We start from the raw sequence: 17,126 nt of genomic DNA, 5'->3' as shown, positions 1-17,126 counted from the left end.
AGTTAACTGAACAAGCCATTTGTTACCAGGGCTAGCGTCTCGTATCTCTGGGATCAGAAACAAGAGAGTAATTAAAACTGAATGCACAGTAAAATAACGGAACACTTGCAGATTAGGAGGAAGCCAGTTCTACCCAGGTTGTCTAGGGAAGGGGCTAATCCAGAGGTGGGCAATAATTTTTTATGGGAAGCCACACCAAGAATTTGGAAAGTGGTCAAGGGCCTTACTCTTCCATGATATTAATGGAGGAAGTGTGGGGGTCTGGGATGGAGGCTGGGTGCAGAAGGTAGCCTGGGGACAGGGAGGGAGTTTGGGTGAAGGAGGCAGTTGTGAACTGGGGAACTGGACTGGGGTAGGATTGTGACCTACGGCAGGGAACTGGGGTACAGGGATTAGGGTTGTGAGCTAGGGCAGGAGGGGGCTGATCTGGGGCAGAGGATTGGGATGCCAGATCTGGGAGGGAATATAGGTGCAAGAGGGGAGCAGAGGATTTGCGTATGTGGAGTAAGGGGCAGGAGTGGGAGCAGAGGGTTGGGGAAGGAAGATGATAGGGTACCAATGGCAGGGTCTGGCCAGAAGACTTACCAGCCAGCAGCCCTTCCTGAATCTGCCTCCCTGACAGCCAGTGTTCCTCTATGCTGCACGGCAGCACTGCCTCACAGGTCATTAATCAGCCCTACCCAGTCATTCAGCTCCATGCACCGAGCCCTGAGCCTCTGATTGGGTGGGGCTGATTAATCACCTGGGCAACTTAGGGGAATACTGCATGCGTGTCCTGGCCCCGCACAGGCTGCAGCCATATGTTCTGGAGCCCCTTGTGCTTGGTGACTGCCTGTTATTGAAACAGGCAGCTCCCACTAGCTAGTTTCTGGCCAGAAACCAGCCAATGGGATTGTGCTGGGAGTTGGAGCAGCTGCTAAAGTTTTCCCTCTTCCCCTCTGGGCTCTCATTTTTTAAAAGAAAAACCGCCCCAAAGTAGCATTTGAGAGTGGTGTGTGGGTGGCGCGAGGCAAGCAGAGCGCCCACCCGGGGCTCCATGCAGTATCCAAGGGCGGGATCCGGCCTGTGGGCAATGTTTTGCCCAGGCGTAGGATAATCAGTGGAAAATTCATAGCTACGCAGAAAAGGAGGAACAAACCAATATGGTATTTAAAAAGTCATTTTTTTTAAAACAGACTTTGAAGAATAAAAATTCTTTGACAAGGGAAAACCTTTCAACACCAGGTACTGAACATGGTAAAAGGGAGCTTGCTGCAGAAGTAGAGAGAGGATTCCATGATCAGGAAAAGAAGCCTGAGATAGGAAAGTAGTGTTCAGGAGCAAACACTTGCAAACCCAAAAGAACTCACCGAAAGCCCAACAACACTCAAGAGAGGAGAGGACTCTGCAGGAAGGAAATACATACTGGCATTCCTTCTATTTTGTGTAGATCCATGGTGTCCAATAAGCTAGCCGCTACCCACATGTGGCTATTTTGCAGGTTGAGTGTGGCTAGTTTGCTATACCAGTAGCCACTATAGAGGCTACCGCTTCAGAACTAGTTGGACACCTGGGATATAGATCTATGCATCTCTTGTGCTTTGTTTACAAGCAGAGAATGACTGGTTTGCAAATTTCTCTTTGATGTGTGAATGAAGGATTAAACTATCAAATGAGGATGGTGCTCTATGGGAGGGTGTGTCTGGGCAAACGGGGTGTCTTGGTCAGGAGGTCCTGAAAGCCTACGCTTAGAGCCCTGTGTGGATAAAAAAATTTGTACCTGCATCTGTATCTGCAAAAATGAGCCGCAGATACCTTCCTCCATCATCTTCAAATTTGGAAGGTTCTAGATACAAAATTTGTATCAGCATCCATAAAAATGAGCTGTGGATATAAAGCAGGTATCTGCAAATTTGCAGGGCTCTACCTACAGTAGCTGGACTGTGTATCCCGTTCCCTAGAAGTGGCACTAGACAAAAATCTATATCTAGGAAATGTGCCCGAGGGGCCAGTCTTGGAGCCTGTCCAGACCCAGGGAATCTTAGAAACACATGGATCCAGTGCACAGCTGCCTGATGAACATCCACAAGGGGAAACTCAGGACAGACAAAAATATAGGAATTTTCAAAATGAAATTATCAGGGGGTTCATATTTTATAATTATTTCTTCATCCTTTCAATGAGATATTGCACTAGGGAGAGAATGAAAAGGTTTCATTAAACAGAACTACAACAGCAAAGGATAACTGTAGGAATGTGAAAGGTTAACCGGTTAACTGGTAAGCATCACTCTTAACAGGTGATGCTTACCAGTTCAACTTAACGAGTGGGGGCGGAAGCAGCTCCCAGCCTGCCGCAGACAGGGGCTGCTTCGGTGTCCAGAGCAGACCCTCCTTGCGGCAAGGTGGCCACTCCAGCACAAGGTGACTACTCCAACCCAGTGGGAATGTAGCCCCCCATTCTCCAGGGGATTTTACATCCCGAGATAACTGGAAAAAATGTAAGACAATATTTTCATTGCCACCATAGTTGCTGCTTTTTCATACAAAAGACTATAAAAGGTAAAAATTGTACATGCTTCTTTTGCCTTTTTATATTAGGCTACAAATACATACTTAATGAGATCAGGGTGGTGAGAGAAAAAAAATCAATTTTTAGCCTACAAAGTGAAAACCACAAAACAAAGTAGCCCAAGAACTAATGAATTTAAAGAAACATTCTAAGTTAAAAATTTTGAGTGTGAAAGACTAATGGTAAAGCTATTTCCTTTTTAGCTCTTCTCTCCATTAGGGCCCCAAATCCTATTTTTTTCATAGTAATCCTAGACTTTTGCTTGACAAAAATCAGATATTGGGCTCCTGGTGCTTGATTATTCTGTAAGATATATAGTAAAACTCCATTAGTCTGGCATCCAATGCTCCGGGACTCCTGATGGTCCAGCACCATCAGGAACCCGGAAGTGCTGGGGCAGTCGGACAGGCTTCCCCCATTCAGCTGCTCCTGAAACTGACCAGCAGCTGAATCGGGGAAGCCAGGAGCAGAGCAGCTGGGGTGCTGCTGGGTTGGTCTCATAGCGCTGCCCCTCGGGGCTGCGGGACCAATCCGGCAGCACCCCAGCTGCTCTTGGGGACGCCTGGGGCAGAGCAGCTGGAGTGCTGCCGGGTTGGTCCCGCAGCGCCAAAGGACAGCGCTGCGGGACCAACCCGGCAGGACCCCAGCTGCTCTACCCCAGGGTCCCCGATTAAGCCGCTGCTGAAAACAGATCAGGGGCTGATTCCAGGAAGCCAAGGGGCAGAGCTGCTCTGCCCCGGGGCTTCCTGGAATCAGCCCCTCATCTGTTTCAGCAGCGGCTGACTTGGGGACCCCTGGGGCAGAGCAGCTGGGGTGTTGCCGAGTTGGTCCCGCAGCGCCGAGGGGCGGCGCTACGGGACCAACCCGGTAGCACCCCAGCTGCTTTGCCCCAGGAGTCGGGATGCAGCCGCTGCTGAAACTGACCAGCAGCGGCTGAATCAGGGACTGGGGCAGAGCCGGACTATGGTAAGGGGGGGGCTATGAGGGATCTGGGGTGGCGTTCCCTCCCACCCCACTCCAGACCCCTCATAGCTCCCCCTTCTGATAGTCCGGCATATCGGATAATCTGGCACCCCCTGGGTCCTAAAGGTGCCGGATTATCGGAAGTTTACTGTAGATGGAAAAGCATGAAAACATGGGATCTCTCTCTACTTCAGCCCAGGGGTTTGCAGACTTCATTGCACTGCGACCCCCTTCTGACAACAAAAACTACTTCATGACCCCAGGAGGAGTGAACCGAAGCCTGAGCTCACTCAAGCCCCAGTGCCCTGGATGGGGAAGCCAAAGCCCTGCACCACTCCAGGCAGGGGAGCCACAGCTGAAGCTTACGGGGTTTCAAACCTCTGTAACCTGAGTCTTGCTGCACATGGCTGAAGCCCTTGGGTTTTAGCTTGGACAACGGGACTAGTCTAAGTCAGCCCAGCCAGCTCCATTCAAAGGGGGTCATGTCCCATTTTGGGGTCCTGACCCAGAGTTTGAGAACCACTGTTCTAGTGGCAAGTGATTGTTAAGTGCCTTAATTTTCAGGTACCTAACCTGAGAAACCGTAAGACCCTGATTCACTCAGCACTTTCTGTAAAACCAGGCCCCAAGTTGAGTACCCAAAATTCATTATCCAAAGTCAAGTCACTTTTTAAAATGTTGGCCTTTTTTCTTATAAGAAGTTTATTTAACATCTGGTATGAACTAGTAACCAGTTCACAATAGTCTAAATTAAATTACGAACTTAGGCCAAAAGGGATGAAGTTTCACATGTATTCATTTCATTAGATTGTAAGGTCTTTTGGGAAGGGATCACATACATCTATAGATGTATGGGCACTGCATAGTACAACAGGGCAACAATTCCAATAGAAGCCTTTCAGAAGCCCAATAACATCTTATCTCTATTATTATTATTAGAGATAAGATTTATAGAGGAGAAAAATTACTCTAACACATTATTTTAAATGTATTTAAAAAAATATAAGAAACTAAAGCCTATTCTATATTCTACAGCATAGAAGTCAATTTAGAATCAAAGAAGTTAGAACCTGTTGGGGCATAATCTCAAAAGGTGTTTTCCCTAAGTTTTCGTGGGAACTGGCTAATAGGTTACTTGGGCTCTTTCAGGCAATTCCACACTTCACAGAACGGCATTCACAAAGTACTTGTGAATATTTACAAACCAAGACATAAAAGTGGTTGTTTAATATGATCATACATTCAAATGCATGTGTATTCGAATCACTGCTTATTCAGATAAATTATCGAACAACTGGTAGTTAGGTACATCTAACAATTTTTTTCCATTACTACTTAAAATGATTGGCACTGTTTAGCAGGAAAAGTAGTACATGACTTTAGATTTATGGGACAAGGTAAATACTAAAAAGTATAAAGTACAATGTACATCTCATCCTGAGTGTAGCATACATATTTAACATAGTAACTGAAATGGGTTAGTGTAACACATATGTGGTTTAGACAGGGTCAAACAGTTTTCAAAATAAATACCTTTGCCTAGTTGGACCAGATTTTAATGCACTAAAATGCTGGTTCTAACAATTAAAGACATGCAGCAAAAGACTATTTTAAGGTTAAAAATTCTGTACCTTTGATTCCACATTGCTTAACAAAAGAGGACTATCAGAAGATGATGACTTTGATAGGCCCAGCGAGTCACAAATAGTTTGTACTTCCTGATACATTTCATTATTCTTTTCCAAATGAGAACTTTTAAGTTGCTTGCTGTGCAATATCTGTAAAGCTTGAAGCTCTGTACTTAAAAATACTAGAGAGAAAAAGTGTCATCATAGCATCTTTAAGACATCTTGAATATTTGTATCTTTTTAGTCTAACAGTAAATAAAACACACATGCAAAACATAATAGAAAATAAATAGGCAAAATTCTGCAAATTTAATAAAAAATGCCAAGAGCTACTACTTTATACAAACACATTAGAAAGAGTTATACACGTGTAATTGCTACTCAGTTTTTTGGGAAGATGTTTGCTACCTTCCCAACAAATTCACCAATATAATTCTGTTTCTAATATGGGGTTTTCTTATAAAGGTTGAACCTCTGTAGTCTGGCACCCATGGGACATGACAGGCACAGAACCAGAGTATTTGCCAAACCACAGGAGGTCAATATTGTCTAGCCGTTTTACCAACACTTTATGGGATCATAGAGTACTAAAACTGGAAGGGTCCTTGAGAGGTCATCAAATGCAGTCCCTTGTCCTCACAGCAGGGCCAAGCATCAACTACATCATCCCTGATAAATGTCTATCTAACATGCTTATCTCTAAAGATGGAGATTCCACAACCTCCCTAGGTACTTTATTCCAGTGTTCAACCACACTGATAGGAAGTTTTTCTAATATCCAATCCACACCTCCCCTGCTACAGTAGAATCCCACTGCTTCTTGTCCCATCATCAGAGGTCAAGTTTCTTCCTCCTCCATGTAACACCCGTTTAGGTACTTGAAAACTGCTATCATCGGGTCCCCTCTCTGTCTTCTCTATTCTAAACTAAACAAACCCAATTCCTTCAGCCTTCCCTCATAGCTCATGTTTTCTAGACCTTTAATAATTTTTGTTTGAAATGTAGGGCCCAGGATTGGACACATTACTCCAATTGAGGTCTAATCAGTGCAGAGTAGAGCAGAAGAATGACTTCTCACCTCTTGCTCACAACACTCTTGTTAATGCATCCCAGAATCATGTTTGCATTTTTCCCCCCCAACATTGTCACACTTTTCACTCACATTTAGCTTGTGGTCCACTACATCCCTTTCTTCAGTACTCCTTCCTAGACAGTCACTTCCCATTTTGTATGTGTGAAACTGATTGTTCCTTCCTAAGTGGAGTACTTTGCATTTGTACTTATTAAACTTAAACCTATTTACCACAGACCATTTTGAATTATGACCCGATCCTTCAACATACTTGCAACCCTTCCCAGCTTGGTATCATCTGCAAACGTAATAAGTGTACTCTCTATGCCAATATCTAAATCACTGATCAAGATAATGAACAGAACCAGTACCAAAACAGACCCCTGCAGAATTCCATCTGTTATACCTTTCCAGAGTGACTGTGAACCATTAATAACTACTCTCTGAGAATGGTTATCCAGCCACTTATGCAGTCACTCACCTCATAGTAGCCCCATCTAGTTTGTACCTCTTCCGTTTATTGATAAGGTCGTGTGAGACTGTATCAAATGCTTCACTAAAGTCTACAGTATACCATAACCACCACTTCCCCCTTATCCACAAAACTTCCTATCAAAGAAAGCTATTAGATTGGTTTGACATGATTTATTCTTTACAAATCCATGCTGTTATCTATCACCTTATTATCTCCTAGATGTTTGCAGATGAATATCTAATTATTCACGCCATTATCTTTCCAGGCACAGAAGTTAAACTCATTGGTCTGCAGTTTCCTGGGTTGTTTTTATTTCCCTTTTTATAGATGGGCACTATATTTGCCCTTTTCCAGAATTCTACAATCTCTCCTGACTTCCATGCTTTTTGAAAAATGATAGGCTATCCATAAGCTATCCTAACTAAAGGCTATCCTCCTCCTCCATCAGCTTCTTGAGTATTCTAGGATAGATGTCTTCAGGGCCTGATTAAATGTAACTAAGTAATTTTTAACTTCTAAACCCATCCCATTTCTACTAGCATTGACTAGGTTAGGCATCCAGTCACCATCCATCTTGGTTTCAGTTTTCACCAAGAAGAAGTCGTTAAGCACCTCTGCCACTTCCAAGTTTCTGGTTATTGTTTTTTCCTCTTTACTGAGCAATGGGTCTATCTTGTCCTTGGTGTTCTACAAATATATTTGTAGAATGTTTTCACATTACTCTTTATATCTCTAGCTAGACAGAGCTCATTTTGTGCCTCGCCTTTCTAATCTTACCCCTACATACTTGTGTTGTTTGCTTATATTCATCCTTTCTAATTTGAACCAGTTTCACTTTTTATGTGACTCCTTTTTGGTTTTAGATCATGTAAGATCCCCTGGTTAAGCCAAGGTGGTCTCTTGCCATACTTTTTCCATCTTTCCTACTCAGCGGAATAGTTTGCTTCCACTACTTACTGAGCTCTTAGCTCTAACTTATACCTAAATGTCTTCTAACACCTCAACACTCAGAGCCAGAACTGGTGTTTATGTAAAGATACTATGACACCATGGGAAACTTGGCCACACTCTTGATAAATGGGCTTCCAGTAACTAAAATCATGACAGATTACAGATCTTGCTGAACCAGAGAGTGCCCGACTAGAGAGGCTCAAATTGTAAGTTTTTCAGATTTGTCAGAAGAGTTATATTTCCTATAAAAATCCTCAAAATATTGCCCTTATATATGGAACTGGGAGGGCCACCCATTAGGATTTCCTAACACTTCATAAGACTCCGTTTTCAGTTGCTTATAAAAAGGTTTGCCAAACTTTAACTCTCTAGGCTGAAACTTTTTAAGATGGGTTCAAAAGTCATGCAAGACCAAAACTGAGACTGCCTATGTGATCATGTGATTAAAGACGATCATAATCCATATGGCATGAATTAAGGTTGACAGACAAGCTTGATTCTAGCATTTTCTAACTTCTGAGCACTTGGCTTTGCAACCTCAGACCTGGTCTACCCACGAAAGTTACAAGTTAGGGATTTAGACTAGGACCTATGTTCAACCAGTTCCAGCTTCCGCTCCACACACATATCCAGTGCCAGTCTCCTTGTCCAGCCAGTCCCAGCCTCCTCTCCTCCACAGCTCCAGCCCATCTCCTCAGGCTCCTTATTCCAATGTACCCCAGGTCCAGCTCTTATCCCCTTTACATTTGAGTCAGGCAGCTTATTGCTCCAACAGAGAAGTCAGCATGCACACACGAGACACACTCCCTACTCTCAATTCCACAGCCATACCCTAACCCATGGGTGAAGAACCTCACACTCTTGCTGACATGGTCTTCCGCTGAGGAAAGAGACATTCACCACATCCTCATCATACATCAGGGCCTGGGAACAGCCCAGGCTAATAGATTTTGTGTGCACCAGCCCCACAAAGAGAGCAGCAGAAGGTGGGCTGGAACACCAGCACGGACACCCAATGCCAAGCCTCGGGGGCCAGACACAGACAAACTTACAACTGCGTCCGATCCCTGGGCCTTAGGTTCCCCACCCCTACCCTAACCCAAAGCAACTGTTATAGGGAAAAGTCCAGCTTCTCCCTTGTACCTCACACTGGAGCAAGGACAAATATTCTGTTGGGATGGCACATAAAGTTTGGTCACACAAGAAACAATGGCTGCAGCATGCTCAAAGCTGAGGGAATCTTCAGAGATTTTAGCTGCTAATCTCAGCTAAAGCACTCACATACAGATGCACAAGCAAAATTTATGAGAGTATTTTCTAACTTTTGAGCACTTAACAATGCAAAGTTAAAGTTCTTAACAAACCTTTGTGTCATACAATTAGCAACCAGAAAACAGTGTATTATGACACTCAGAATGGGATGCATCACTGATGTTAAAGAACAACTAGGATTTTCTATGCCACTTGCACTGCAAAGGCTATTGGGTATTCTTTATTATCGCACAAAATTCCTATTGAGTTATACTTGCAGAAATCAAGGGCTTCCAAATATAACTGTAAAGACAAATATGAGGCAAAAGAAACAAAACATTGAAGACAGTGGGAGATAAGCAACTAAAAACGTAGTTTACATTCCATGATGTTAGAGATGAGAAATGCAAACAATTAAATAAGAGGACAAAGAGTTTAACAAAAAAAATATTATTGCAAGAGGGAAAACTATTGAACTTACACAGGAGTTTAAGACAATCCTCTTTCTTTTTTAACCTGTCTTTAATGTCTCCAGACACAAGTGTTGAATAAGGACAAGCCATTTCTTTTAAAAAACCACTAATCTCAAGCTGGAAGCTTTCAACATCTTCCCCACCTTAAAGAAAGAAGAAAAAAAGATCACTGAAAAATATAGCTTCTTTATTTAAGCACAAACTTAAAAAAAATTATAATTACAAGTTTAAACATAATGTATTAGTTTGTGGTATACACAAACTTTTAACAGCTACTAATCTAATAGGACATTCTGATATCTTAAAATTAAAAACTGAGTACTACACATAAATAAGCATTTATTTTAAATTACAAGAAGCAATAAGACCCATATATTTTGAAATTAGCAGAGAAGGTTATAGTGATCCCATAAGGAACCAGTGCAATCAGCTGAAACTGGCTATTTCCCCTGCTTTTGATATTCACATCTCCACAGCAAACCCTATGAATGGAACACATCTAGCCTGACAATTATCTTCATTACCATTGGTCCTACAATGACAAGTAACTGTTTTTGCTGTTATACATACCCTAGATTCTCTAATTTCCTCTCCAACTCATCTGGTGAAGTAGATTTTACCACAAAAGCTCATAACCTTATATGTGTGTTAGTTTCACACATATATATGTTTTGCCAGATACATCTGACAAAGTGGGTCTTTGCCCATGAAAGCTTATGCTCCAATAAATCTGTTAGTCTATAAGGTGCCACAGGACTTCTCATTGTTTATGCAGATTCAGATTCGGCTACCCTTCTGATACAGGCAGTCCCCGGGTTACATACAAGATAGGGACTATAGGTTTGTTCTTAAGTTGAATTTGTATGTAAGTCGGAACTGGCTCCAGATTCAGCCGCTGCTGAAACTGATCAGCAGCTGTCTACAGGAAGTCCTAGGCAGAGTTGCTCTGCCCCCGGCTTCCTGGAATCAGCCGCTGATCAGTTTCAACAGCAGCTGAATCTGGACTCCTGGGACAGAACAGCTGGGGCACTGCCCGGTAGGTCCCCGCAGGACCAACCCGGTAGCACCCCAGGTGTCCCGCAGCTGCTCTACCCCAGCTGCTCTACCCCAGGCATCCCACAACAAAAGCCCCCTCCCCCGCCAGCAGACCAGGGAGACCCGAGCAAAGCCGTGGAGGCGCAGAGGTACCGCCGCCTCTGCGGCTTTGCTCCTGTCTCCCTGCTGTGCTGGTGGGGGGGGGAGGGAGGGGAGTCCCCCCAGCACAGCAGGGAGACCCGAGCAAAGCCGCACAGGCGGCAGGGTCCCCTGCTTCTGGGCTTTGCTCCTGTCTCCCTGCTGTGCACAGGAGCAAAGCCGCAGAGGCGGGGGACCCCGGCGCCTGTGCGGCTTTGCTCCGGGGCAAAGAGCAAAGCCGCACGGGCAGCGGGGTCCCGCCGCCTGTGCGGCTTTTCTCGGGTCTCCCTGCTGTGCTGGGGGGGGGGACTTCCCCCCAGCACAGCAGGGAGACCCGGAGCAGCTTTTCCCACCCCAGAGGACGCGGTGGCGGGACCGCTGCACTCTGGGCTGTCCCGCCACCCGCGAGCTCCGGGGCGAGAAAAGCCCCGTTCGTAAGTGCGGATCCCACATAAGTCGGATCATCGTAAGTCAGGGACTGCCTGTACTTGTCAAACTAACTACAGAAATTTTTGCTATAAGCTGAGGACTTATCTGGGAAGTGAGTGGAGGAGAAAAACTAAGATCATAGGTGCAAAGAAGAACTACCAGCAAGGTCAGAAAGATGGAGGGGGGGGGGGGACAAAAACAAAAAACAAAAACCACTACACACCCTACCTTATGAGAGGAGACAAATCTTGGGTTGTTAAGCCCAACCCAGTGATTTTCAACCTGTGGTCCACAGACTCTAAAATTTCCAAAGGGGTCTACATCTCCATTTGAAATTTTTTTAGGAGTCTGCAAATGAAAAAATGTTTGAAAACCACTGGCCTAACCAAAAGAAGGCTGATGGGAGATATGATTGCTCTTTATGAATACATCAAAAGAATAAATACCAGGAGATCAGGAAGAATTATTTAAGTGTCAGTGCTGAAAAGAACAAATGGATATAAACTGGTCATCAATAATTGTAAGCTTCAAATTAGATAGAAGTTTCTAATAATCAGAAAAATTAAGTTCTGGATCAGCCTTCCAAGGGAGGCAGTGGTGATTAAAAAACCTAAATAACTTTTAGACCGAGCATGGTAAGTTTATGCAGGGTCGTATCATGTGTGGCATGTAGCTAGTCTGCAATTGTTAATAGCAAATACCTAAAATAGACCATGGAGCACTCTAAGTATGAGGAGGGCTCTGTGTTACCACAGGAAATTCTTTGCTAACAAGCTGGTGGGTTTTGTCCACTTATTGAGAGGCCAGGGGAGAGGGGGCGCAACTGACAGCCTTATCTGGAGTCAAAAGAAATTTTCCCCAGGATGGATTAGCAGAGATCTCATGGATTTTCCACCTCTCTCTGCATCATGGGAAAGGCATCACTTGCACATTTAAACTAGCATAAATGGTGGATTCTCTATAGTGGAGGATTCTCATGATTTGAGGTCTTCAGTTACTTGGCCAGAGATTACAACGCTATCACAGGAATGGAAGAAAGAGGTTTCTGGTTTGCAACATGCATGAGGTCAGACATCTAGATCACGATGTTCCCTTGTGGCCTTAACATCTATGAGTGTACTATTGTAGGATATTTTCACAAAGAACTTACAAAGGGAAAACGTAACTAAATGAGGTACATGTGCCTTTTTTTTAAATTTCATTAAAAAAATATAAAGTATGCAATCATATGTATGATGTATGTAAATGCCTTTTTATATTAAGGATGTTTTAAAAGAATTAAGAAATTTTAAACAAAAAAGAACACACCAACATATGAGTTTTATGCTTATGTTTCTTCTTTACTATAATTATCTTACTCCTAAACATCAATATTTTTTCTTTGAGATTACAACATTATTAAACAAAATATAAATTAGATACTGAACAGTCTTAAGCAAAGATTACATTACATTATTTCAATAAATTAAAGTTCAAATACTGTGGAAATACCAGCTGTTGAAGTGATGCTTTCTTCCAGATCACACACTGATTTTATTTGGGAACTTAACCAAATACAAAGCTCAGAAAATTCAGGTGAAGATAATCCATTTTCTATTGCTTTGCTGAGCACTTCTTCCTCTAACAGAGGACCTTTATACCTGAACCGGGGGGAGGGAAAATATCAGTATAAAAACAGTCTGACAAATACAGCACCTAGATTTTAAATTTGTTTTCATTTAAGTTGTTTCCCAGTAGTTAGAAATCAGATTAATCCATTACAATTTTCGGAGTCACTGAACACATCTCTTACAAGTTTTCCTAAAACACCAAACACTACAAAAAAAATTATGCAGCACTGATGTTGATCTTCTGACAAGGCAGGAAGCACGCATTTATAAATCACAAATATGTAAATCATTTAGTGTATTTATACTTTAATTTAAGATTTGGGATACGCTAAAGATATCAGATATCAGGACAATTTAAATTGACAGACAATTTTTAAAAAGTTATAAAGAAAACTGTTTTACTTCAAATTACTAGCAAAGAAATAGTTTGAAAATCAAAAGTACTTCTTGTTATTTATGCCCTAAATACATTTTGCATTTTCCTGAGCTTGGAAAATAGAAATAAAATCTTTCATTTTGCTCATAATATATTTCACTTTCTGGTTCTTGGTGCTGCAACCTTTGGGGTTCAGGTACAATAGAGGAATGTTCAAAGAATTTGTGCTGTAATTTTAAAAGTTAGATGTAAACCCATCCTTATTTTCATTTCTTCAAATCAATTCTCCCCAGCAGAGCTCATAGGACCTAGGCTTTTTCAGGATTGGCACATTCTACGCTGGAATTCCACTCTTGATGAATTTCTGTACCGAGTAAAAGGCCACACTGCAGAGATTTCTTCTTCAGTTCTTGCTTGGTCTCTTAACAGCATATAGGTCAGTCCTGGGCAACCTGCAGCCCAAGGACCACATGCAGCCCATCAAGATTCTATGAGTGGCCTGTCAGACATTTTGTTTACTGTTGCCCACCTGAAGGATTGCAAGATTTCACTTGTTTCTGTCCAGAAGCCTTTCCCCCCCCCCACTGGTATTACTATAAAACCACGCACGTAAAAACAAGGGCATGTTAAGTGAGATATGTGCTGACTACACGCAACACTGACTGTCAGGGCCATGCGATCTCTCTGCATTCCAAGTGCTGCTCTGGTTCAGTCTACACTCTACAAATTCTAGGTATGCAAGCACAGTTATCAAAACTATTCTATCCGAGGAGACCATCTTGACAGATAATCTTGTGGCCTACAGAGATGATGGAGGGACTCTCATTCATAGGGATGTTAAATTTAGATTCATTGGCTAACTGAATAGTCAATGCAATTTGCATCAACTACAGACTTACATCAGATCCCTACTTACAAACGGGGATCCCTACTTACAAACCCCGCACTAGCTGCTTCCCCCCAGCAGACCAGGGAGACACGAAGCTAGTGGCCCCCGCCCCAGCAGACCAGGGAGACGCGGAGCGGCTTTTCTCAGCAGACATCTCAGCTTGTGAATAAAGGACTGAGGGAAGTGAGGTGTGGGAGAATAAAACTGAGCTCTGGAGAAATGTTTGGCTGAGTTTCCCCTACAATATGTACCAGTTCCGACTTACATACAAATTCAACTTAAGAACAAACCTACAGTCCCTATCTTGTACGTAACCTGGGGACTGCCTGTATTTGCTCAGTCGATAAGGGTGCCTCTGCTTTTGAAGTGTAGCAACAGCCCCAGAGCTCTTGGGCAAAATCGCTGCAGGGAGCACAGGGCCAGCAGGGACTCAAGCAGTCCCCTGCTGGCCCTGTGCTCCCCACAGTGTTTCAAAGCAGCAGCACTGCTTGGAGCCGGGGGTCAGCTAGAGACTCCAGCTGACCCTGGGCTCCATGCAACACTACGGCATTTAAAATGCTTAGGAGAACCCAGCATCAGGCTCCACATGGCGTTTCAGAACGGCAGCACTACATCGAGCCTGGGGTCAGCAAGGGAGTCCCCAGCTGACCTCAGGTTCAACACGGCACCGCTACTTTGAAACACCGTGTGCAGCACCAGGGCCAGCTGGGGAATTCCCAGCTGGCCCCGCACTGCATGCAGCATCTCAAGGCAGCAGACCCTAAGCTCCATGTGACGCTGCCGCTTTGAAGTAACCCCTCTGCTTCCCCCCCTTTCCTGCCTCTTTTTGATAGAGGCAGCAAGGAGAGGGAGAAGCGACTAGTCGATTAGCATGTCAACTATCTGATAAGCAAATACGTATCGGATTATCAAGCAGTCATCCCTACTCATGCAGCTCACTCACTAGCCTAAGTTGCCCATTGCTGATAATAAGTACCCAGATACTAGGGACGTTAAATTTTGATTAATCAGCTAATCAAGTAGTCGATGGAACCTCCATCAACTACTCAATTGTTGATAACTGGGGCGCTCGCTATCCCACTGTGCCTCTCCTTTTGAAATGTACAAGAGCTGTCTGCGGATATATTTTAAAGGGAGAGTCACAGTGGTTCCCTCTGCCTCTCTCCATTGAAAAGTATGAGAGCCCTGGCAGCTCTTGTACATTTCATACAATATGATGGGGACTAGTTTAGCTACAACTAATCAGGAAAGAGATCTTGGAGTTATCGTGGATAGTTCTCTGAAAACATCCACACAGTGTGCAGCAGCAGTCAAAAAAGCAAATAGGATGCTAGGAATTATTAAAAAAGGAACAGAAAATAAGATGATGAATATCTTACTGCCCCTATATAAAAGTATAGCACATCCATATCTTGAATACTGCATACGAATGTGGTCTCCTCACCTCAGAAGAGATATTTTGGCATTAGAAAAGGTTCAGAAAAGAGCAACTAAAATGATTAGGGGTTTGGAATGGGTCCCATATGAGAAGAGGCTAAAGAGACTGGGACTTTTCAGTTTAGAAAAGAGGAAACTAAGGGTGGATATGATAGAGGTATATAAAATCATGAGTGGTGTGGAGAGGGTGAATAAAGAAAAGTTATTTACTTGTTTCTATAATATAAGAACTAGAGGACACCAAATGAAATTAATGGGTAGCAGGTTTAAAACTAATAAAAGAAAGTTCTTCTTCACACAGCGCACAGTCAACCTGTGGAACTCCTTGCAAGAGGAGACTGTGAAGGCTAGGATTATAACAAAGTTTCAAAAAGAGCTAGATAAATTCTTTGTTAAGATGCTAACTACCTTACCCATTACAAAGATAACTTCCCCCAATTATCACCCCTAATATCATTATCTCATAGACACTGACCTCCCTCCTCACCCCCTCCCTGTTCTAAAATCTGATTTGTCAATTTTATATGTGTTCACTTTTTTTGACTGTATCCCTTTGGTATATATGGTCATGCCAATTTTCTTCCACAATTTGATCTGAGAAAGTGGGTCTGGCCCACAAAATCTCATCACCTAATAAACCATCTTGTTAGTCTTTAAAGTGCTGCATAGTCCTGTTTTTTGTTTCAGCAAGACCAGACTAACACGGCTACATCTCTATTACGATACTTTAAGGAAGGCAATGTTGAATAAATACATCAGAGAAAAAACACACATACCCTATTTGTAGTGCAGAACACCTACTGCCTACCAGTCTTCCTTCCAACAGCCATTTAGTGGAATCATTTATCATGAGCTACACTCTATATTGTCCCTATAGAGAGGCGCCACATACTAAACACTCTCGCCTGCACCCCTTGCAAAGTAAAACGAGCAGGAATCACAGATGAATTCCCCACATCTCTCACTTTCGCACACACACTTACCATAGAGGTTTACAAAATCCCCTCGCGTCTGTGCGCCGCCTTCTCCCACTCCCGGGGCCCCATCCAGAGGGTTGGTCCTTCCCAGCCTTAGAACCAGCACAGCCTGTCGGCCACAACCAAGGATCCCCTGGGGGATGCTACTCCCCCCGTTTGCTCTTCTGCCCGCTCTCGCTCCCCCCGTGTAGGTCCCCGGGGGGCATTTCTGGGTGCAAGGGGCAGGCCGGTCCCGCAGGAGCAGCCCCAGCCGCACGCGGCAGCGCCGGGAGGCCGAGCTGCTCGCAAGGCTGCGGAGCGCAGGCCAGGGCTGCACTGGAGCTGCGGGCACCCGGCTTTATCCCCTTCCCCGCCCGCCGCAAGCGGGGCCCAGGGAGCCCCAGGGAACGGCGGCGAGAGGCCGCCCCGCGCGCTCACCCCAAGGCCTCCAGCGAGTCCAGAACGTCGCTCTCCATTTTCAGCTCCTGCTCGTGCGCTCTCGTGCTCCCGCCGCGGCCTGGGCCCACCGCTCCCAAGCCCCGCCCCGCTTCACACAGGCCCCGCCCCGCTCGGCCCCGGGTCCTCCCGTCTCCGCTCGCTGACGCAGGCCCCACCGCCTTCCATCTTGCGCGCGCCGGGGCTGGCGCGCGGGCCGAAGGGGCCGATTCTAAAGCGGGGGGGGCGCAGGCTCGTCTAGGTCCCGCCTCTGTGGCTCGGGGCTGGAGCGCTCCAGCTCCCTCCCCCCCGCTCTCCCGGTCGCGCGCAGCATCGACTAGCCTGGGCCTCGCTGATTTGTCTGTGGTCATCGGCCCCTGGCCCAAGAAAGGTTTCCCCGCCCCTGCTCTCAAGCCTGACCTCGTAGAAGGCGGCTTGGCCACGCTGCCTGAAATGCC

At 44.6% G+C, this 17,126-nt stretch overlaps 1 protein-coding gene across 2 annotated transcripts in view; it reads right to left on the bottom strand.

The window, feature by feature from the left end:
- The window catches only part of TSLIG3B (tRNA splicing ligase complex subunit 3B), a 48,865-nt gene extending 32,049 nt beyond the window's left edge, over nucleotides 1-16,816 (bottom strand). For both annotated transcript variants that reach the window (XM_075927042.2, XM_075927041.2), the window contains exons 1-4: nucleotides 16,672-16,816; nucleotides 12,457-12,605; nucleotides 9,372-9,506; nucleotides 5,145-5,323 (exon numbers count right to left, since the gene is read on the bottom strand). In XM_075927042.2, the coding sequence (XP_075783157.2) occupies nucleotides 5,145-5,323; nucleotides 9,372-9,506; nucleotides 12,457-12,605; nucleotides 16,672-16,709 (501 nt within the window). In that variant the 5' untranslated portion in view covers nucleotides 16,710-16,816. The remainder of the gene's footprint in view (nucleotides 1-5,144; nucleotides 5,324-9,371; nucleotides 9,507-12,456; nucleotides 12,606-16,671) is intronic.
- Nucleotides 16,817-17,126: the final 310 nt, after the last annotated feature.

Source organism: Pelodiscus sinensis, chromosome 5, assembly GCF_052426305.1.
Source record: "Pelodiscus sinensis isolate ZL-2025 chromosome 5, ASM5242630v1, whole genome shotgun sequence".
NCBI classification, from domain to species: Eukaryota; Metazoa; Chordata; order Testudines; family Trionychidae; genus Pelodiscus; species Pelodiscus sinensis.
This window is presented reverse-complemented; position numbering and strand designations above follow the sequence as displayed.